General features: G+C 67.1%; 2 protein-coding genes across 2 annotated transcripts; one reads left to right on the forward strand and one right to left on the reverse strand.

Annotated features, from left to right (window-relative positions):
• Nucleotides 1-267: 267 nt before the first annotated feature.
• LOC108634508 (basic proline-rich protein-like) lies at nucleotides 268-4,898 on the reverse strand. Its single transcript, XM_018044373.1, has 5 exons — nucleotides 4,817-4,898; nucleotides 3,461-4,503; nucleotides 3,179-3,241; nucleotides 2,007-2,154; nucleotides 268-1,082 (listed from the first exon to the last, which is right to left on the reverse strand). Exons 1-5 carry the CDS (start codon nucleotides 4,896-4,898, stop codon nucleotides 268-270), a joined length of 2,151 nt encoding a protein of 716 aa, XP_017899862.1.
• Nucleotides 418-19,334, forward strand: HIC2 (hypermethylated in cancer 2). The gene is made up of 3 exons (XM_018044409.1): nucleotides 418-489; nucleotides 12,587-12,684; nucleotides 13,756-19,334. Exons 2-3 carry the CDS (start codon nucleotides 12,659-12,661, stop codon nucleotides 15,566-15,568), a joined length of 1,839 nt encoding a protein of 612 aa, XP_017899898.1. The 5' UTR covers nucleotides 418-489; nucleotides 12,587-12,658; the 3' UTR covers nucleotides 15,569-19,334.
• The last annotated feature ends 3,190 nt before the right edge of the window (nucleotides 19,335-22,524 follow it).

Below are 22,524 nucleotides of genomic sequence, written 5' to 3' on the forward strand. Positions count from 1 at the left end.
CAGGGTCAGGCTCAAGGCTGGGGAGGGGGGGGGTCGGCTCCGAGTGTGGGGGGCCGAGCCCCCTTCTAGGGGGTGCGGTCCGCGCGTTCCGGGGCTGAGGTCGCGGCGCCGCCCCTGCACCCGTGGGCGGGGGGCGACCAGGTCCCCCGGCTCCACCCGCGCGCCCCTCCCCCCCCGCCGCCTGGCGGCCGCCCCGGAACCCGCCCCCGGCCCCGCCCCGCCCGCAGGCCCCGCCCCCGCCGCGCCGCTCGCCCATTCAGATGCGGGTCAGGGGTGAGCGGGCGGCGCGACGTCACAAGCTTCCAAGATGGCGCCGGGCGGGCGGCTGTGAGAGGCGCTCGGCGCGCGGGGCGGGGAGCCGAGCCGAGCCGAGCCGGCGGCGGGGCGGGCGGGCGGACGCGCGGCGCGGGCGGGCGCGGGCGGCGCCGAAGAAGAGGCCGCGGGCGGGCCGGCCGGCCGGCGGGGAGCGCCGCCGCCGACGCACACGAGGTGAGGCGCGGGGCGCGGGGCGCGCCCCCGGGAGAGGGGCGTGGGCGGGCGCGCGGAGGGGCCGCGGCGCGCGGGGTGTGTGCGCGCGAGGGGCGGGACCCCGGCCGCCCGCCGCCCGCCGCGGGCCGTGCGTGTGCGGGAGCGCGGCGCGCGGCGGGGCCCGGCACAAAGCCCCCCGCGCGCGGGGCCGGCGGGCGGCGGGCGCCGGCTCTTTGTGCCTGCGGCTCCGCGCTGCGCTCCGAGCGGCCCGGGGAGCCGCGCTTGCCTGACAGGCGGGCCCCGCTTTATGCGCCCGCCGCCGCCCCTCGCGCGGCTTCTCGCTGTGCCCGGCCCGCCGCCCGCAGGGCACGGCTGCGCGCGGGCAGGGCCGGGGCCGGGGCCGGGCCCCGCGGCGGGTGGGCGCGCGGCCCTGCCCCCAGGCCGCCGGTGCGGGCGGCCGCTCGGCAGGAAGGGCGCGGGGCTGGGGGAGGGGGCGGCCGCAGGGGCAGGGCGCCGCCGGGCCCGGCGTGTCACTCTCTGTTTATCCGCCGGCGTGGTTCGTATTCTCGCCGGCGGAGCTGGGCTGCGGTGGTTGGGGGCCGAGGCGGCGGTGCCTGTCCCCGGACGGGGAGGGGGGGGGGTTAGTGACTGACGGCGAGGAGGGGACGCGGCCCAGATAAAATGCTCCACAGCGGCCCCACCCAGAACAGCGGAGAGTCGGCCCCGGGGAAGTGAGCCCGCAGCGGATCCGCCCGGGCCGGGACGGTGTCGAAGTTATTTATCGCGCGTTTCTCGGGTCCCCTCCACCTCCGGCGTGTTTCGCCGGTAGCAGTTGCCAAGCACATCTGGATAAGCGAAGGTCCCGGTCCCCCCCTCCCGCCCCGTCAGGAGGAGTTGTCACCCGGGGAGGCCACCCCTCTCTGACATCTGTGGCGGGGGGGAGGGGCCGAGCCGTGCCCGTAGGAATCCTGTGGGTGAAGATTGTTGACTGATGGACGGATGGCTGTGCTGGGGGGAGGGGGAGGCGGCAGGTAGCGGAGGGGCCTTCCAGAGCTGCTGGGGGTGTTCTCCAGGCCCCCACCCCCGGCCGCAGGGATGGAGCCGGGTCACCCATACCAGGCCCTTTCTGGAGCTAGCGTTTATTGCTTCCTGGCTCCTGGCTTTACTCTTCTGCGTTCCCATCTGCCAGCGTTTGGGCTCCCTGGGCCTTTCAGCAGACATTTTCAAGAGCACAGGCCATGTGGCTGCTCTGTGGCCCTGGCTCTGGGAGTGGGCTTCCGCTCAGCAGAGAGCAGGGTCGCTGCACTGGTCTGAAAAAAAAAAAAAAAAGGCAGACGGGCTGGCCACCGGCTGGCCTCCAGAGACAAAGCCGTGTGGTGAGATCGCTGGTTTAGCGGCTCTTAGCACCATGGGGGGGGGGGTGGTGAGAGGTTGATACTTGAAGTCTGCAGTGAGTGGCCCTGCCTGCCAGGGGAGCCAGTGCTGTGAGGTCCTGTGGGCAGGCAGCAGCCTGGGAAGGCTGGCAGGGAGCTTCCCACCTGCCCTGGCGGCACCGCTCTCAGGTTGGTCTTCCCAGCCGCCTGCGGGCCGGTTGTGGGGTGTTGCTGAGAGCCGGTTGCCCAGCTCCTCCGGCCATTCAGCTCCAGTGCTGGGGCTGCGCCCAGGGTTTCTCTCTGCTGTGTTTTCCTGCCAGTTGTTGGGACTTGCAGATTAGTCATTCAGCTTTTACAAGCAATTCCTGAAAAGAAAAATCTCCCTCCGGTTGCTGGCTCTGGGGAGAGGAAGAAGCAGCCTGAGGGAGCCAGGCCTTTAATTAAAGCCGAGCTGAAAAGATTGCTGCAGTTGCTGGAAGGAGGGGGCGGAGGCGATGTGCCTTGTCCTGCAGCCAGGTGCCCGCCGGGGACAGGTAGGCCGCGTCCCGCGCTCCCTGCCTGTCTTGGCCAGCAGCCCGGCCTCCCCACAAGCCGCAGCCCTGGATTAATCCTTGCATAGTGTTTTCTTTCCACGGATCAGGTTTCTCATTTTGTTAATAAGCACAGCCTCCGATCCACTTGAAGTCAGCTGTCGTGGACTCAGCAACAGGGTTTTGCATTATTGAGCTGACAGGCCTGCTGCCTTCCCCGAGTCCTTATTGTCTGCCCGGAGGTGGCGGCGGGGTGGGGGCAGTGTCTGTGAGCCGCAGCTCGCCCCCGAGCAAGGGCTGGCAGGGCAGTTCTGGAGCGTCGAGGAGCGAGGAAGGAATAAAGTCCAGTTTACCCAGGGGACCCGCCGCCCTGCTTTTCTGCTCGGCCTGTTGGCCTCCAGCAGTCGGCCCCACCCACGCCGGCTGGCCTGCCTTGCCCACCAGGGCTGAGGGCCATTTCCACCCCCCCAAACCAGGGACTGATCACTGGGGTGGGGAGGGCTCTTGTTCTCAGCTGCGTCTGCAGAGAGCCCACAGGTCCGCTTCCTCCGGCCCTGGCCTGGGCGCCTGACTGAGGAGGGCCTCTGGGGGCAGTGAGGGGCCCTGGCCTCGGCGCTGTTTACTCTCCAGCGGCCTTGGACCGAGATGGCTTCTCTGGGCCTCGGTGGCTCTAACGTGTTTCTAAAGTGGGAACAGAGCTGAACTTCACCCGCCCGCACTGCGGCCCCCAGAGCTCAGCCTGGGGAAGGCGCCGGCACACTGTCTCTGAGAGTGCCCCCCCGGGTGACGGGGGAGTGCCCTGGGCACCTGAGGAGGTGCTGAGGGCCGCTGGGCCGGCTGCAGCAGGGTGTTCACGGGGAGCCCTGCGGTCTGGGAAGGCGGGGCCGGGGTTCCGTCAGGAGGCGGGAGAGGGGAGCGGGGCCCTGTAGGTGCCCGCTTCCGGGAAGCCGGCCCCGCTGCCGTCGGGCACCCGCGAGCCCGTGCAGGGGCCCTTTATCCGCTCAGCGAAGTGTTCTGAGAACAGAGGTGGTGCCCAGCCCGTGTGCCCGGGGCTGGCCTGGGTCTCTGCCCTCTAGCGCTCAGCCTTGCCTCTGAGCGGTGCGCCTTCGGCCGGGAGGTGCAGGTTCTGCTGCTTTCCCGGGCTGTGCTGCGGCTGCAGCGCCCTCGCAGACCCGGGGTTCCGTCACAGCCTGGGGCTGTGGGGCTCGGGGATCCCAGCTTGGCTCCCTCCGGGCTGGGGGCTGCCAGCCAGCGGGACCAGTTTGACTCGGCCCGGCCGCGGGGCCGCGCTTCCTGCTGGGAGGGGCCTCGCCTGAGGGTTAGGGACCTGGGCTGGGGGAGGGCTCCTGGGAGCGGCCGAGCCAGAAAAGCAGGTGGGGGTGGGTGGGGTTGCGAGTGGGCCCCCGGCGCGCTCGGTCGGGGGGGTGGGTCAAACCCGGAGGGAGCCGCTTCCAGGCCCCAGCGCCGTCCAGGAGGGGAGGGCCCGGGCGCGCGGCCCGGGAGGGTGTGGCCAGGCCGCGAGCGGACGGAGACCCCCGGAGACGCCCGCCCGGCGGGTGGGGTGGGGGCGTGGCCTGGGGGCTCGAGCGGGCCCTTCCGCCCGCGCGCCGCCAGGGTGCTCCGTGCGTGCTGGCTTCCTGTGAGGGGCCGCCTCCCCGAGCACGTGGGTGTGGGCGCGGGCGCGGAGGGAGGAGCCCGGAAGGGCAGGTGGCCGGCCTCTGGGGGCGCCCGGGGCGCTCCCGCTCCTGGGAATTCCAAGGCTCCCAAGGGAAGGCGGGGCAGGGCTTGGTGGGGAGGTGGCCTCCAGGTGGGGAGCGGGCCTTTTGCGGCCCCGGAGCGGCCGGCCCTGGCGTGGTCGCTGTGCGCACTGGCCTCCCGTGGCCTTGGGCTTCTTCCCCAGTAGCACCTCGGGGGTGGGTTCTCCGCGAGAGTGAGGAGGGGCTGCCCCAGTGCCCTGGGAACGCCCTCCACGTCCGCACAGGTGGCTGGAGGTCTCCCTCGCCCAGGCTGGGGTCGCTGCCCTTTGGCCTTCTCAGCCTGCTCACAGGCCTTCAAAGGGCAGGCTTGCCCACTGGCCTTGCGGTTCTCCTGCGTGTGCTGCTCGGAAGCCAGCAGTGAGCTCTGGTGAGTAGCTGCAGAAGGGGTGAGAAGAGGGCGCAGAGGTGACGGCCAGGATGTTGGGGCGGCACCCCCGGCTCTTGCGGAACTTTCCCTGTTACGGGCAGGGGTTGCACCCGGCTCCGAGTCCCTGCTGCCCGGTGGGGGCCCTGGTGCTCCGCTCCGCAGGGGTCACCTGGAGCCCACCTATCCACTTTCCCTGAAGCCTGTGGATACCACAAGTGCTTTCTCAGGAGGTGGATCTTTGTAGATAGCAAGGTCAAGGGAGCCGTGAGTCCCCTTGGACGAGCAGGGGTGGCCCCAGACTGCCCGTGGGGTTGTGCTTACAGAGCAGGCCCAGCTGGCCGATCCTCCCGTGGGCTCCAGGGTCCTGGAGAAGCATCGGGTGCGAGGGGTTCACGCTCTTCATGGCCCCTCTTCCTCAGGTGGCTGTGGGAGGGATGCGAGGCGGGTGTGTGCTGGGGAGCACCTTCTGGGCGGCCCCGGGAACCTCGTGCCGCTCTTGGGCCTGCTTGGGTTTCAGACGGCCTACTCTGGCCTCCAGGTCGCTTCTTAGGCCCTGGTTGGCCTCTCTCCCGAGGCGTGGGGACCTGGGAGCTCTTCCTGCTTCCCAAACAAGTCACTGGGGGCTGCCGCTGGGGCTCCCGGAACTGGGTCCTGCCCCTTCTTTCTCACCTTGATCTCAAGGTGTCTGGGAGAGAGGGTCCCTGAGATTGTTACCTGGGAAGGTGTGTGAGGGAGCCCCTGACCAGGCCTGGAGATGGGGCGAGGGCTGGGAGGGGCACTGGAGGCAGGACCTCAGGTGAGTCCTGGCCGGCTGGCCGCCTGCTCTGGGCGGCCGCCGACGGGCGGTGAGCGGCCGGGCTGCTGGGCGTGGCGAGCGCGGCACTGGCCCGCTTGGTGTCCTCCGGAGTAGGAAGTGCAGCCGGGGGCCAAGTTGTCTGCATCTGGCAGAGGGGCCCATGGGCTCTGCCGTGAGCAGGAGCGGTTCTGGGCTGTGTGGCTTCCTCACCCGCCCTCCCAGGACCCGAGGCCCTTCCTTTTGATGGAGAGGGGCTGGCAGTTTCTTCCCAGCAGCTCTGCTTGGACACCGGGAGGAAGAAGGTGCCTGCGGCTCCGGACGGGGCACTGAGGGTGGCGGGACAAGGGCGGGGCCTCCCTCTGGGACTCCTGGCCTAGCCTACGTGGGCACGCCTGTGTTGAGCACCCCTGGGGAAGCGGCCCATGCAGGCTCCACACGCGGTCTGGAGTTCGCTGGTGGGGCTCTGGAGTAGAGTGAGCCCGTGGGACAGGCTTGCACTCAAGGGCGATGGGCGGTGAGCCGCTTCACTGGAGGGCCGCCAGGGTTCCGCTGGGTGGGGGCCGTGACTGCCTGCGACCAGGTGTGGACTGGCATCGCTTCCCTGGGCCGCAGGGCCGGGAGGACCCCTCCTGAAACAGCCCTTCCCCTCCGCTCCTCCAGGAGGGCGGGTCAGAGCTGGTGGGTCCTCCTGGAGGTGTTGGCAGCGTGGGTGCACGGGTTCGTCTCTGGGCAGAGGGCCTGGGGGGTCGGGGCAATCCTGGCCGCCGTGAGGCTGCCGGTGGGGGCCGGGCGCGGGTGCCCTCGAGCTGCGGTGGGTGAGCCTGCGCCCCTGAGGCTGTGGGCAGGGTAGGGGCGCTCTCCGCAGTCCGCATTCCATGCGTGCTGACGCTGACGAGGGCCGGGCGGCTGGCCTGGCGCCTTGGGCAGGCAGCACCCCTGCCCCGGGAGCCCGCCCGGCCCCTCTGCGCCCGGCCGGCGGGGCTGCCCACCTTGGAGGCGGTGAACGCTGCTGCTGAGGCTGTTCTCGCAGGCTACCTGAAGTGCCGTTTCCTTTCTTGTCTTTGAAAACCGCTCCTCTCAGCGGCCCTCACCTGGGTTTCCAGCCTTTGGTGACCATCCATGAGCTGGGGGAGCAGGCCCTGTTGCAAGCCTGTGTCCTCACGTGCCCTGTGGTGCCCGGAGAGGGGGTAGGAGTGTTTGAGGTGGTGGCCAACAGCTGTTGTCAGCGTGGCCTGCGGACGCTTGGGTCCCCAGGACACTCAGAATGCTCAGACGTTCCCCACCGGCCCCCATCCGCAGGCTGACACGCACCTCAGTGCCGGCCGTGGCGCTGCCCTGGGTGCCTGGGCCAGGCTGCCGCTCCAGGGGCCGTGCAGGAGGCCCAGCGGTGAGCCTCGACTCCAGGGGACACAGCGTTGCGTCTCTGGGGCGAGCAGGGCAGGCCGTGTCCGCCGCTGCTCGTGAAGGAGGGGCTGACGGGCAAGGTGGTGGTTCAGCCTGGGGACCTTTTCTCGGGTGAATGGGAGCCTCCAACCGGAGGGAGACAGCTGACGGTGCTGTGGCCGGAGAGGCTGGGGAGGGGCTCGAGAAAGGCCTCCGTTTGTCCTGTGACTCGGCCGCGACGACAGCAAGAACCCGTGTCCTTCAGCCACGTTCGAGCGCATCGGGAAGGTCTCATCAGCTCCGTGAGTGACTATTTTCCGAATGACCAGCGCTTGGTGTTGCAAACTTGGGCTGGGTGTGAGCGCAGGGTGGGCTGCTGGGCTGCTGGGCCTCCGGGTGCGAGTTAGTCACAGGTGCAGCGTCAGAGGCTTGTTGAGTCTTTAGTGTTGGATCAAGGAAGGCTGGCCGTTGTCTGAGGGGCCTCCTCCCCTCAGCCCATCTGCTCCCTCAGCTGGCCTGTCCTCCCTTCTGGCCCAGTTGCCATCTGGGGGCCACACAGGGTCCCTGAGCTTGGGAGCCCCTTGGGTGCCAGCAGCGGGTGGGGGAGATGGGTGCTTCTCAGAGGTGGAGGCCCTCGGGCGTGCCTGGGGGCTGCGGAGGGGCGGCCCGGCCCTCTAGAAGCTCTCCACGGACCAGCCCTGACACGGACTTTATCCAGGCCCGGGAGTCCATTGAGAGCCCTAAGCCGGGGCGTGACTGGACGGGCCTGGGTTTGAGGAGGTGACTTGGGCCTGGCGGCTCCAGGTCGTGGGGGCACCTGTGTCGGACTTTAGGCTCCCGCCTCGCTCCTAGGGGAGGCGCTCCTGGGTGCGTCCTGTGGGCCTGGCCCAGAAGCCCCAGTTTGCGTGGGCCTCCCGTGTCCCCGGCCACGTGGCTGGGGGGCCCTGAGGATGGCCCTTCCCTGGATCCGGAAGCTCTGTCTCCCCGCGGCCAGCACACCGGCTCTCGCGGACCTGAGGCGGTGGTGTGAAGCGCACGCATGTTGCCCTTGTGAGAGGTGGCTCGCGGCCCCTCCTGGCGTCCCCACCGCTGAGTTGTGGGCGCGTGCCACGTCCCCGCGTCTGTCCAGGTCTTTGGACAGTGGGCTTGCCCTGTCTGTAGAGTGGGGTGCTGGTTGTGCCTGAGACTCAGCCACCTGCTGGGAGTCACTGCACCCCGCCCCGCGGGCCACCGCAGGCCCGCTTTCTGCCCCGCCTCAGCGGTCCACGGTCACCCCCTTGGGCCGCTCTGCTTCCTGGGGCAGAGGGCTGTCCACGTCTCTGTCGCTGGACGCAGCCTGTTAACGTCAGATGGCTTTCCAGTCCCATCTGAAGCAGCTCTGAGCGTGTTCCTGCCGAGTCCCGGGGACCCTCCTCTCTCCCTCCCTCCCCGAGCTTGGCCTCTCCTGTCTGGCCGGCCGCAGGGCCTGCTGGACAGGCGGGCCCTCCTCTGAGTGTCCCCGCGGGCACTTCAGGCCCAGGGCACAGGCTGCAGTATCTTCCTTGGCAGTTTCCTAGTTTTATCCTTGAAAACAGCTTTTTAAAAACTGGTGGGTGCCTGAGGCGTCTGCTGCTGTGTTTACGGTCGTGGACCAGAGCCACCTGGTGGTTACCTTTGGCGTGCCCCTGGGCTTTGGCGGGAGGCCCTCCAGGCTGGGCAGACCCTTCTGCCCGTGGCCTCCTCTGACCCCAGTCCTGGGCCTCATCCTGCGCCTCCTGGGAGTGCCTGCTGGGGTTTGCAGGGCCCCTTCCCGTCCCCCGCAGGTGTCACCTGGACCCCAGACGGTCAGAGTGTCGGCGGTTGCTGCTGCCTTCGGCTGGCCAACCCGTCTGCCCTGATGAGAGGTTTCTGGTGGTTTTATTCTGTAAAGATTTCTTTTTTGACGTGGACGATTTTTAAAGCCTTCGTTGGCATTGTTCCAGTATCGCTTTGGCTTTTTATTGGCCACGGGGCACGAGGGGTCTTCGCTCCTGACACCGCCTGCGTTGGAGGGCAGAGTTCCCTCTGAGAGGTTTGAAGGTGGTCGCTCCGTGTCCCGCAGGTTCCTGGCTGGGCTCGGGGGTTCCTTCCTTCACGTCGGGGCTGTTTCTCCCCTCGGGTTGTTGTGATTAGTCTGGGATTGGGTGGGCTTGCTCGTCAGCCCTGGGACTGGCCCTGCACTGATCCTACCTAAGAAGCGTGCCAGCTGTGAGCGACTGCGCCCCAGGCTCTTCCCAGGTGGGCACATGCCCCGCGTCCAGACAGAAGCTCCTCGCGTGTCGAGTCCTGCCCGCTCCCCGTCCTCCCCCGCTTCTGGCCTTGCCCAGGGCCCCCTGCGCCCCTTCAGGGTCTGGCTGCCCCGCTCCCCTGTTGGCTGGCGGCTGCAGGGCGTGCCCGTGGTCAGCTCTTCCTGAGCCAGGTTCGTCCCGCGCGCCGCCGGGGGGCTCTGCCCCTGCCTGGCTCCTGGGGCTTGCACGCCTCCCATCTCGGTCTTTCTAGAGCCTGAGCGTCCTCTTTCCTGCCCGGAAGCCCGCTTTCCGTCCTCAGTCGGCCGCGTGAACCCTGTCCTGCCGTCTGCCATCCAGTTTGGGTTTTGTTTCTGTGACTGTCCTGGGCAGGGTGTGGGGCCTGGGTGTCTCTGCCGCCATGCGGGTGCAGGGGTTGGCTGCTCTTTTCCTGGGAAGGACTTCCACCCTGAGGGGGTCCTTCCTATTGTTCAGTGGGGAAGCGTCCTCTCGTCTCATACACAGAAGTGGTGGTTGAAAGTGATAGGGTCTGTTTTGTCTTTTAGATCTTTGAGAGTCGTGGGTTAGCGTGCGAGGTCCTTTCTAGCTTCTCGAGTTGTTTAATGGTTGGGGTCTTGGAGTCTGCGACCTAGAGAGGCCCTGGGCTGGGCAGTTGCCTCGCTGACTCCTGGAAGGTGCCCCAGGCGGGTGGGCAATGGTGCCGGTCCCTCCCAGCAGGCAGCCCGGCCCCGTCCCGCCTCCAGGACAGCCCTGGGAGCCGAGCCCCATTTCCTAGTCACTCTGGGCATGTTTACGTGGGAAAGGTGTCTTCCCTTTGGGGGCCACTTCGTTCCTCTTGACCCCCGTCGCTGGGTGTTTCCTGCCTTCTGGGGAGTAGGAAGCTGGTCTCCTAGCTTCTGGGTCTGGGGTCAGAGTAGGGCCGGACTGTCTGTGTCCCCTGAATGTGCTCCCCGGTCCGGGCCTGCCACCCCGCAGGGCGAGTAGGAAGCGGACGTGGGAGCCACCAGGCAGAGGCTCCTCGGGGCCCTGGATCCCGGCCATGTGGGGACGCCTCCCACGGGCTCCTTGCCTCCAGGCTCCTGCTCTTTGCTGCCCGCTGTCCCCTTCCCAAGCGCTCAGGCCCCTCCGGCCAGCGGGGGGCCAGGCGGGCACCTTGTCTGGATGTTTTTGTAACAGTGATCTCGCCCCATCTCAGCACTCCTGGCCAGGGCCTCCCTGCAGGACCCCGCCTCGTGCCCGCCTGGTGCCCACCAGCCAGCTGTGCCAGGGCCAGCGGGGGGAGCTGGCTGCAGGCCCCATGTCGTGCAGGTGGGAGCGACGGGTGGCTGGAGGAGGGTGGGGGGCACGCGCACAGGGTTCCCCCAGACAGCAGGCGTCGCGTGGCGCCGTGAGCCCCCTAGGTGGGCTGCGCATGTGGGACAGAGGGGCCGTGGGCATCGGGAGCAGGCTCTGGGCGGTAGGTGGAGTGGGCGCCTCCTCCCACACTGCTCAGGCTTGGAGGACCGCCCCGGGTCCCTCCCAACGCCTCTCCAGCAGTCTGACCGAGTCCCAGCGTCTGTTTCCTGGGCGTCCCGTCAGGAGGAGGGCAGGGCTCCTGGCATTCACAGGGCCCGCTGCTTTCCAGGAGGACAGTCTGGGAGGCCAGCCAGGAGCGGCTGGCGGGCATCCAGGCCTGGGCTCACCAGGGCCGTGGGGCCCACTCGCCAGCAGCCCCACCTGCAGGGCAGCCAGAGGGGCTGTGGAGGCCAGGGCTGTTCCCCAGGGAGCGGCGGGCATGGCCCGGGCCCCAGGGTGAGGTGGTCAGCGGGCCGCCGGACCGGGCATCGGACGGGGAGGAGACACTGGGGTTGTCCTGGGTGGCAAAGTCTGGAGCAGGGCTCTGCCCTTAGCTTGCTCCTGTGACCTTGGGCAGGTTGCTTAAGCCCCAGAGCCCCAGTCTCATCTGCACTGGAGACGGAGGGCGCGCCCTGCGAGCAGGATGCTCATCAGCCTGGCATGGGGCGTCGGGGGCTGGCGCTGCCTCCAGGTGCCCCTCCTGCAGCCCTGGAGGGCCTGGCTCACACCTGCCGGGACCACACCCGGAGCTCCGGGCGCTCACGCCGGGTCAGCTGGACCCCCACGCTGGTGGCCGGCGTGTGTCTGCGGCCTGTGACGAGCCCGCAGTGCTTAAGGCCCTTGGGCGTGGCGGCCAGGTAGTAGGCATCTTGAGGGGCTCACGGCCCCCTGGTGGGGTGGAGGTGGGCTGGGATGCCCCCTTTTCTGCTTGGAGGGAGGGGCGCCTGGTACCACACCCTGTTCCCCGGCGTTTCCACCCAGAGGCTGAAGGACGGGGCAGCCCGAGGGCTCAGCCTCCCTGGTTCCGGGCTCCATAGTGGTCCAGGCCGAGCTGGACCGGCTGCTGTGGAATCCGGCTGAAGCACCTGAGGGCTTCTCTCACTGCCGCCTGCCCTCCCGGGCGTCAGGAGAGGCCCTCCATGAGGCCTGAGCTGGGGGGAGGAAGGGCGCCCGGGACCTCGGCCAGGACCCGTTGGTCATCGAGCAGAGGGCTGGGAAAGTCGCCCAGGGCCTCTGTTCACAAGAGACCCCTTCCTTGAGGGGTGTCGGGGTCAGCCTAGCAGGGACAACTCCCAGCCCACCTCTCTGACCTGTCCGTCTGTCCAGGCTCTGGGCACGGTGGAGTGGGCACGCGGGGCGGGGCGACCGGCTGCCGGGGCGTTCCAGCCCGTGGCGGCTCCTGCCAGGCTGGGCAGCGGCCCCACACCAGCGGGCCTTGCGCTGCCGGCGAGCCGGGCCAGCCCCCTCCCCGGCCACCCCTGCCAGCGGGGAGCCATGCTAGGGGCAGGAGGCAGCTGGCAGGCTGGAGCAAGGCCTCCCGGCCACCCCACACCCCGGGTCTGGGCACATTCCTGAGGACCGGCCCGGCCGCCCTGGCCCTGGGCGGGGGAGGGGTGCGCCAGGAGGGGCTCCGGGCTCAGGCCGCTGCCCCCTGCCTGGCTGCACGCCCAGGGTGCCCAGGCCTGCTGCGGTGGGGGGCAAGCAGCCAGGACCTCGGGACCCCTCTCCCAGGACCTGAAGCTCTGGGGGTCCGGGAAGCCCGCCCGCATCTGGCGGCAGCTGCCAGCAGCCTTGGCGGGCTGGTATTGAAAGGGCGAGCCTGCGAGGGCCATGTGGTCAGGCCAGGCTGGGCAGGAGGGGGCTGGGCTCTGGCAGGGAGGGGGCGAGCGCAGACCCAGAGGGAAGGGCAGGGCAGGGCAGGGGGCTGGGGAGCCAGAAGCGGTTGAGACTGGATCTTATAAATAGCCCGCTGCACCAGCGCCTCCATTTCTGGCCTTTTGTTATGTAAATGTGGCCAGCCTAGAAGGGCCTTGCCCAGGCCTCCTGCCACCCCGCCCGCCCAGAGCTGCGCGCCTGTCCCCCCCACTGCCCCTACCGAGGCGGCCCCCGGAGTACCCTGCTTCCTGTGGGGGTGCGGCCGAGCACCCCACACCTGCCTCCTTCCTGCCACCAGCCGGGCCGCAGGCACCCTGCTGCTGCCTCCTGCCCAGCTGTCCGGGCGCCGACCCCGCCGCAGCCGGGAGCCTGGCTCCAGCCTCGAGCCCTCCGCCCCCCGTGCGAGGCCTGCCTGCTAACTGTCCACCTTCTCTGCAGGTGACCAGGCATTGATGCACCCCCAGGGAGGCCGCGCACTCGAGGAGGCCACCCCCCCTGGCTGCTGCTCACATGGTTTCTGGGCCCCTGGCACTCCGGTAGGCTGGGGGAGGGGGGGCTGGGGGTGCGGCAGGGGGCGGGGGCTGCTCCTCCTCCGGGGGACTCCGGGCAGCTGAGCGCCTGGCCTGCGTGCTGGCCCCGGCCTTTGTGTGTGGGCAGCGCTGGCAGCGTGGGGGAGGAGGGGCTGTGGGCTCATGGCCCTCCGCACTCCCAGCCAGGTGTTCCGCGCCTTGGGCTCTTTGTCCCCCTTGGCTGGCCAGGGCGGGGAGGGGGGCTGGTTCCCTTGGGTCTGAGTGCTGGCCCACGTGGGCACCGTGCGCAGAGCCTTCCCGGGTGGATGGGGTGTGGAGGCTTCTCTGTCTTTGAAGACAAGGGGCAGGTGGGCGGGCGCGACCCCTCCCGAGGGGGAGGGTGGGGACCCTGGATCCCTGCCGGGGGAGGCCCTGGGCAGTGCGCTCCTCTGCCGGGTCAGGGCCTGAGCCCAGGGACATGAAGGCCCCTGTGGGTAGGCGCGCGCGCCTGAGCAGCCGGAGGGGCGGGGCCGTGGCCTGGCGCAGCCGCCCCCGCGCACAGCCTCGGCGGGGTTTCCCAGGCTCGGACAACCTGCCCTACCCAGGAAGGCCCTGGGGCCTGCGGTACCAGGCTTGGTCAGGTCACCTCTTGCTCGGCACCCAGAGGCACAGGCCGGGGGGATGAGGGGGTGGGGGGAATGGCCGGGCTGCAGCGTCGCGTGGCGTTGCTGGAGGCTGCGGGTCCTACCTGCCCACGTGGTACTCGAGGAGAAGGTGGCTTCAGTGCGCACTGGGCGGCTCCGTGTGCGGATCCAATTTCCGGCTGGACCGGAAAGCCGGGCTGCTGTGCGCCCTCGCCGGCGATGCGTCCGCCAGGGGTTCTGTCCCCTTGTGGTCTCTGCCGCTCACCCACAGGTCCGTCTGGGCATGGGGTCACCTTCCTCTAGGGGACGGAGCCCTGGTTTTTCTGCCCCGCACATGTGCCCCGAGTTGTCCCTGCGTCTTCAAGTGTACAGATGGGCTGGTGGCAGGCGGGCAGCCTGGGGGAGGCCCCAGGAGGCCCCCCGCTGATGGGCGTGTGTCTGCTCCTGCCCGCAGGTGGTGCGTGTGGGCGGGGCGCGGGGACCTGGGGCCCGACATGGAGCTGCCCAGCCACTCGAAGCAGCTCCTGCTGCAGCTGAACCAGCAGCGCACGCAGGGCTTCCTGTGTGACGTCATCGTCATGGTGGAGAACGCCGTCTTCCGCGCCCACAAGAACGTGCTGGCCGCCAGCAGCGTCTACTTCAAGTCCCTGGTGCTGCACGACAACCTCATCAGCCTGGACACGGACATGGTCAGCTCCGCGGTGTTCCAGCAGATCCTGGACTTCATCTACACTGGCCGCCTGCTGCCCGGTGAGCCGCCTGCCGAGCCCAACTTCAGCACGCTGCTCACCGCCGCCAGCTACCTCCAGCTGCCCGAGCTGGCGGCCCTCTGCCGGCGCAAGCTCAAGAGAGCCGGCAAGCCCTTCGGCTCCGGGCGGGGCAGCGCCGGCCTGGGGCGGCCCCCCCGCAGCCAGCGGCTGTCCACGGCCTCGGTCATCCAGACCCGCTACCCAGGCCTCGTGGACGGGCGCAAAGGGGCCCACGTCCCCCAGGAGCTCTCCCAGGCCAAAGGCTCCGACGACGAGCTCTTCCTGGGCAGCTTGAGCCAGGAGGGCGCACACGGCCTGGGTCGGCCCGTCTGTCCCGGCAGCGGGGAGGCCGGCCTGGGAGGCTGCAGTACTAACGGGAGCGGCGGCAGCTGTGAGCAGGAGCTGGGCCTGGACTTGTCCAAGAAGAGCCCCCCGCTGCCCCCCGCCACCCCCGGGCCCTCCCTCACCCCCGACGACCCAGCCCAACTGAGCGACAGCCAGGAGGGCTCGCCCCTCTCGACCTCTGCCCCTCCCGTCGCCAACAGTGCCTCTTACACCGAGCTGGGGGCGGCCCTCAGTGAGCCCATGGATCTGGAGGGGGCGGACGACAACCCGCTGTGCCTGCTGGAGGGGCCGGGCGGGCCGCCGCCCCGCAAGAGCCTCCGGCACTCGGCCCGCAAGAAGGAGTGGGCCAAGAAGGAGCCTGCGGCCGCCTCCCCGTTTGAGCGGAGGGACGTGGCACCCAAGGGCCCGTGCCCGGGGGAGGAGGCCGAAGGGCTGGGCGATAGGGTCCCCAACGGGCTCCTGGCCGGCAGCGCGGCGGCAGGCAGGCCCTTCGGGGAGGCCCCGCACGCCTGCAAGGAGGAGGAGGAGAATGGCAAGGACGGCAGCGACGACAGCGCGCAGAGCGGGAGCGAGGGCGGCCCGGCCGGCGCGCCCTACGTGTACCGGCAGGAGGGCTTCGAGCAGGTGCCCTACGGTGACAACCTGTACGTGTGCATCCCCTGCGCCAAGGGCTTCCCCAGCTCGGAGCAGCTCAACGCGCACGTGGAGACGCACGCGGAGGAGGAGCTGCTCATCAAGGAGGAGGGCGGCGCCTACGAGGCGGGCGGCGCGGGCGCCGACGAGGAGGCGGAGGACCTGTCGGCGCCCAGCGCGGCCCCGGCGGCCGGGCCGCGGCCCTTCCAGTGCTCCGCCTGCGAGAAGAGCTACAAGGACGCGGCCACGCTGCGCCAGCACGAGAAGACGCACTGGCTGGCGCGGCCCTTCCCGTGCGGCATCTGCGGGAAGATGTTCACGCAGCGCGGCACCATGACGCGGCACATGCGCAGCCACCTGGGCCTCAAGCCCTTCGCCTGCGGCGAGTGCGGCATGCGCTTCACGCGCCAGTACCGCCTCACCGAGCACATGCGCGTGCACTCGGGCGAGAAGCCCTACGAGTGCCAGCTCTGCGGGGGCAAGTTCACGCAGCAGCGGAACCTCATCAGCCACCTGCGCATGCACACCGCGCCCTCCTAGAAGCCAAAGACCCGGCGGGCCCCGCGCAGCTTTACCCGCGGCCCCGCGCCCGCCCCGGCAGGCGTCTGCCGTCTGCGGGCCGGGCCTCGGGCGTGCGGGGGGGGGGGGGCGGTGCCGGAGGGAGGGGGTCCGCGCCCTCCCTCCCCGAGCCAGGGGTCACCGCTCAGTGGCGCTGGGACAGCGGGCCCCCACCGCCTACCTCTCCACAGCTGAAGAGCCCTCCGGGCCGGTGTGGCTGTGATTCCTACTGATCTGTTCTGTTCTTCGTTTTGAATTTTGTTTTTTAAACCAAAACCAACAAGATTTTTTTTTCTCCCGGCCCCTCGGGGCTGAGCCTGGCTCTGCAGACTGAATGTACGGGGTTCACCGCCCCCCCCCCCCCCGCCCCGCCCGGCTGCGACCAGGGCCCACCCTCTGGGCCCAGGAGCCCCCTCTCGGCCAAAGGCTCCCCTGGGCTCGAGCCCCCCGGCCGCCTCAGGAGAGAGTGCTTTCCCATAGTTGCCCAGGAATCTTCTTTGTTTAGAGGTACTTGTTTTGATTACGAGAAAACCCCGTGTAACGTGTATGTGAGTGTGGGAACTGGAAGCTCTAGGGTGCGGGGGGCGGGGGGGCTGGCCGTGGTGCGGGGTCGGTACGTTTCCATTTTCTCCGTGTGTGTGCGCGTGCAGCGTGTGTGTGGATCATGTCGCCCCCCTCCCATCAAGGTGGAGAGACTCCGACCTTCGCTACCTCTTGAGCAGGATGTGGTCGGTGGTGGCAGTTGGGGCCGTGACACTCGTTTTTCTCCTCTGGGCCGGTCAGTGTCTGGTGGGCGTCTGGCCAGCCGCCGCCCTGACCCGGCCCGGTGGGCATGGGCGCTCCGCGCCCAGGGAGCAGGGGAGGAAGTGAGCCCCTCCCCGCCTGGGTCCCAGCCCCCGAGGGCTTGCCCTCCAGAGAGCAGCACGGTCAACCTGACTGGTGCCCGGCCCCCGGCCCCCTTCACCTTGGCACCTCTGGGCAGACTGGCAGCCACCATGGGCTCACCCTGAGTCCCACCCCCGCGCTGGGCTCTGTCAATCTCAGACACCTCCAGGGCTCTAGAGGCTGCTCTCAAGGCCGGGCCAAGGTCACGGGGTCGGCCCGCTGTCCTCAGCCAGCTGCAGTCCAGGGCTGGACCAGCGGCTTTATCTCCTTCATTTTGCTTCCTGCTTTTATTTCTTCTTTTTTCTTTCTACTTTAATTTCAGACCAAAAATTCCGGAGTCATCCCTTCCCCCCTCCAGAGACCCTCCAGCTGAAACCAGGGACCCGGGTGGAGGTCACGGGGAGTGAGGGGGCTCGGGCCGCGTGGGGCCCTGCTGAGCCCGCTGCCGTCCCCTCCGGGGACGCCTGTTCCGGCAAGTCAGACAGGACCCCCCCAGCCCCTCTGCTCGCCCGACCCCCCCTCCATCAGCACTTAAGCCACACGACAAAAGTCTGTAGCGGGAGCTGCACACGCCCGTGGGCGTGGCCCCGGTGAAGCAGGTGGTTCAGGGCAGAGCTTCAGGGACGGGGCATAGAGGCCCTCAGGGACCTTCGTGCGACATAGTATTGTACCCACCTGAGTATTGTATCGAGCCTTCTCTGTATTTTAACAAGAAAGCAAAACACTAGTTTCTTATTTAAGACGTTGAGGGTTTGTGGGGCGGGGCGGGGTTCACAGGACACTTGGGTTTGCTCTCCTTTCCCTCGGTTTCACGTGGAGTGCGTGCTCGTGAATGTGTGTGGACGCGTGTGCAGAGCCTCACCAGGAGATTAGGCCATTGGAGGCCCAGGGCGGCTTACAGTTCTCTGCTTTAGTCACTTAATTCCTGAATGTTTCGGAGAAACAGGAAACAATAGCAGATGTCATGTAGGAAAGGATTAAAAAAAAAAGGCAAAAAAAAAAAAAAAGCTCACACCCAAATTCACAAAAGCTATTTTTTAAACCAAAGCACATTTTGAATGCATATGGAACCTCAATGGGCTCAGAAAAAAGATACTAATATATTTATCTCATTGTTTACATAAACTTTTACAGTTTCAGACCTCAGCAGCTGTAAGGCCAGTACCAGTGAGTCCCCACCTTCCGCTCCAGGCCCTGAGTTGGCCCGGAGGGCTCACGGGCAGGGGGGCTGCCAGGGTGGAGGGGGTTTCGGGCGGCGTGGAGGCCCCGTCCTCACGGAGCCCTCCTTCCAGCCCAGCTGGCACCAAAGAGCAGGGGCCTGTGCCGACCGGCCCCCGGGCCTCCTGGCCAGGCCAAGCGGTCCCGGCCAGCTGGCGCAGCAGGGTGGCCTCGGCTGTGGCCGCAGGACCCGAGTCTGGGCTGGGGCCCCAGGATGGAGGTGCATCCCGTCCCGCTGCTCTGCCCGTGAGACCCCCGCTGGGTTGATGTGAGGGTCCCTCTCAAGCCAAAAAGCCAGGACCTTCGCACGGCTCCGCGGAGACTGCAGCGGGTCCAGCTGTGGGAGGGCTCACTGGGCCGGTTCTTACCGACACAGACGGTGCGAACACTCGGGACAGTGTTGCTTTTGTATCAATATGTTTGTGCAGTGATGAATGTATTTATTTCTCAGACTGGGGCGAGCGGCAGGCCGGGCTCCGCCACGCCACGCACGCTCCCCCGGGAGACCGAGCCCGCCGCCGAGGCTCCTCCAGGATTGCAAAAAAAAAAAAAAAAAGTAAAGAGAAGACGGACCTTTTAAGCAGATCTGAATCTCAGAGACGCGCAGCATAGCCATACACCTCAGCCTGTGAAACGGACACTCTGGACCCAGAACCTCACGCAGCCGGGTGTGTTCCCGGCGGCCGCCACCCGGGGGCGCCGGCTGTCCGCCAGCCCCACCCGTCAGTATTCACTGGACTGGCCGCTAACAGGAGTGCGATCGATCATGGGGCGGGCGGACCCCAGCCGCCCTCCCGGCAGCCATCCCGGGCCGGGGCGAGGCTCGGGCAGCCAGGAGGGCAGGGCCGCCCACCCCTCCCTGCGGCTTGGGGACGAAAGCGGAGGCGCCGGGCCTTTGGCGGTGCCCCGTGCAGGGACCAAGGCCCCGCTCCCCCGGCAGCGGTGGTCCCCGAGCCCGCGAACCTGATCCCTGGAGGGGTGGAGCAGGCCCGCCCAGAGCCCGGTTTGACATTCCACGTCAGGGGGTGGGGGTACACCGTGGGAGTCGAGGCTGCCCGGGACCCCCGGCTTGTCACCCCACTGCGACTTTCTACCGGGAGCCCCTCCCCCTACCTCACCTTGCTATTTATTGCTGTAATTTATTGACCTCAAATATGCTGCATAACAGACCTCACTCGGGGCAGGGAAGGTCCCCGGGGCTCCTCCCCGCCGCTCGGCGGGGCCCCATGGGGCCAGGTGCTGAGGGGAGCCCCCTGCCCCCACCCACCACTTGCTTCCCTCCCCGTCTTGGGGAGCCCAGGTTGGGCGCTGTCCCATTCACAAATACCTCGTCGGAGAGCGGGGGGTGGGGTTCCGCTGTTTCTTGACCGGAAACTGGAGGCGGACTCACGTCCCGCTAGGCGCCCTTCTCAGGAAGGGGGCGCGCGATCGCACTCCTGTGCTGGCCACCGCCGCTGTCAGGCACCACACTGCCCTCACCTCCCTCCAGAGTCTGGATAATTCAGGTCAGAGCTGGGGGTGCGCAGCCCTCCAGTATCATAAAGCTGGTCACTGATGTCTCCATTCAGAGCGTGCAGTCTTAATGTACAGTGACGAGATACTGTTATTTTATGATCTTTTCATTAAAAGCTTGATTCGAAACTTGTGTGAGGTCTCTGCTCTCTGGCTGTGTTTTCGCTAAACGACCAACTGCTTTCCTTTCTCCGTCCAGTGCTTTCAGGACCTGGGAGGTGGGAGCTGGGTTGTAGGGTTGGGGGGGGCGGTGGGTGGGATCTGCCCACCTCAGTCCTAAGAGCGAGTTTCAGAGGGGCCTGGGTCCTCACTTGGTGGCAGGTGAGCTGGGCAGTGGGGTCTGCACTGTTGGCTCAAGCCGGCTGAGGCGGTTTGGGAAGCAGCGGGTGTGTAGACCGGCTGTGGACCTGGTGGCCAGCATCGCCTTTGGGGCAGCGGGATCAGGCTGGGGCAGGGGCAGGCTCCTTCCTGTCCACCCCTCCTTGATCACTTGGTAGGGAAGTGGGTGAGCTTAGCCTCCAGGGTCGGCGCAGTAGGCCCCATATCCTAGAGGACTGTCCCACCTGAACCCAGGCGGGGGTCCCAGGCAGAGACAGACCCAGGAGGAAGGACGGACTGGGGCTGGGAGGGTGTCTACCCAGCTCAGCCCCCGGGCTCCAGGGACCGCAGGCGGCTACAGGCCCACGATGGGCTGCCCCCCAGAGCAGCATGGACATTGCTGCTGTGCCCTCGGTAAGTTCTGTTCAGCTGTTTAAAAAGGGGTTTGTATTTGTTTGGTTTATCAAAAGCGGTACTCAAAGATAGTTGCAATTATCAAATGGCTCTTAAAAAGGCCTAAAACTAAACTTAAAACTAAGCACGGTTTCTGGTCCTTCCAAGCCCACTGCCACACGCTGGCCGCAGGGTAGGTGATCACTGCGGGTCATGTCTACCCTCTTCCCCTCCCCACACCCCGGAGGAAGTTACCAGGCGAGCAGTGTGATCTGGGGCTTGGCAAACTCTCCCCAGAAAGGCGCCAGATAGCAAGTGGTGGGCCACGCGGTCTCCGTGGCGATTCACCTCTGAGTCTCAGAGCAGAGGCAGCCAAAGCAGGCGTGGCCATGCTCGCGGTCACTCACCAACTGCGGCGCAGTGCGCATGCGTGACGGCCATCACGGCGCACGTTTGTTTAATCCTGGGCCAGCGAGCATATCGGCCCTGCCCCTGTTTATTTTTCTGGAGGCTTAATAATGATCGTACTTTTTCAATTCAGGACCTTTTCGCCCTGAAATGCCTCCTGGGCCAGATTCCCACAGAATCGGACACGATTGCTGAGGTCCTGCCTTCCTGTCCTGCATCCGCGGTCCTGGCTTCTGGCTCCCAGGCGTTCTTCCTTCCCTTGGGTGACGCGTATTTCCTCCAGGGCCTTCCTGACCACACGTAGGAAGTAGGTTTTTGAGACTTAAAATGTTAAAAATGTTTAAATGACGTGGTTTATGACTGCTGTTGTGTTGGGTGTGGAATTGTGGGTTGGACACCATTTTCCTGGGGAATTTTGAAGGAGGACCCTGGTCAGACCGGGCTCCTAGAGATCCATCCTAGAGATCCATCTCTAGACACAGTCACATTCTGAGATGCTGCGGGGCACATTTCAGCCCTCGGGGCACACAGACCTGCACGTGTGGCTGCAGGGGCCCAAGCAGCCCTCTGTCTGTGTTGGCATCACCTGCAGCGTGGGCCCTGCTCACAGGGTTAGTGTCCTCCCTCCTGCCCCAGGGCGCAGGCCCCCGCTGCCCTCAGCAGTCACGGATGTGCATCAGCCCCCACAGTGTGCCCCCCACCCCTGAGGAACTGGCGAGGCCCCTCCCCCGCTCAGCAGGCCTCTCATCACCTCCACTCTGTGCTGCTGTCTTAACCACAGGCCCCGGCAGAGGCGTGCGGTGCGGGCTGGGTGGTGGCCACCAGGAGCCCGAGACACCAGGATGCGTTTGGCGATGGGGCCCCCATAACCTTCCATCTTTATGAGCTACAGGCAAACTTTCCAGGCCCTGGGGGCGCCTCCAGGACTTGGGCCAGAGACCAGGCCAGTGTTTGTCCGCACGTGCTCTGAGGGCCCCTTCCTGATGGGGACACAGACTTCATCACAGTCAGTCAACCACTCCCCGGCAAACAGGCGGGCGGAGGGCTGTGAGGAGCTGGTCAGACCACACCCTCAGGCAGGGCCACCCACATGTGAGGAACAGCCTGTGCCAAGAGCAGAGGCCTCAGGGCACGTGGTCTGTTCACGGGGCTGAGGCGACTGCCCTGTGGCTGGAGTGGGCGCAGGCTGGGTGCTGGCCAGTGGGCCTGCGTCGTGGGGACTCTGCATAATCCATTGTGTGACGCATCAGGGTTTATAGAAATCCTCTTTCTCTTTTTTACTTTGCTGTGCCGTGGTTTGCAGGGGGGCTTCCCTGTGGCTCAGCTGGTAAAGAATCTGCCTGCAGTGTGGGAGACCTGGATTCGATCCTTGGGTTGGGAAGATCCTCTGGAGAAGGGAACGGCTAGCCACTCCAGTATTCTAGCCTGGAGAATTCCATGGACTGTATAGCCCATGGGGTCGCAGAGTCGGACGCGACTCAGCGACTTTAACTTCACTCCACTTAGGTTTGCAGGATCTTAGTTCCCGACCAGGAGTCAAAGCTGAGCCCTGGCAATGATAGCGTGGAGGCCTAACCACAGGGAATCCCCCTTTTCTCTCTTATCAGGCAAAAACTGTTTCACTTACGGCAACAAAAACAAAACCCCACAGGCGTGGGTTTTATGCTTATTCACTAATTCTTTCTCCCATCAGACACTTCCTGAGCCCTTGGCATCCCACACAGTCCTCAGCTGACAGTGCACTGAGTGTGCCGCGGCCGGGCTCAGTCCTGAAGACGGTGGGGAGTCCTGCACCACCCCCTTCCTGGGCTGCGCCCCTCCGTGGGGGCCCCCTGGTGGGCAGCGAGGCCCCAGAGGAGGACCTTGAACCTCAGTCCTTGGGGGAGGGGCAGAGCCGGGCCAGCGGGCAGGTGGGGAGGCAGGCAGGTGCTTCCGGCCTCGCGTCTGCTGGGAGCAAAGGGCCAGAGCCCAGGCTGGGGGTCTGCTGCCACGGCTCCTGCCGCCCCCGGGCCCCACCGCCCAGGCACTGGCTTTTCCCCGGCGTTTCCCCGGAGGCTTTGTCCGCCCCAGGCTTTCCCCGTGGGGTGGGGAGGGGTCAAGGTGCCCTTTAGCTCACCCTTGGAAGTTGCAGAAAAGCAACCTGGGGTGGGGTAGGGGGAGGTAGCCCCACCTGACAGGTGCAGAACCTGAGGTGTAGAGCTCGG

This window comes from Capra hircus, unplaced genomic scaffold (genome assembly GCF_001704415.2).
Source record: "Capra hircus breed San Clemente unplaced genomic scaffold, ASM170441v1, whole genome shotgun sequence".
Classification (NCBI taxonomy): domain Eukaryota; kingdom Metazoa; phylum Chordata; class Mammalia; order Artiodactyla; family Bovidae; genus Capra; species Capra hircus.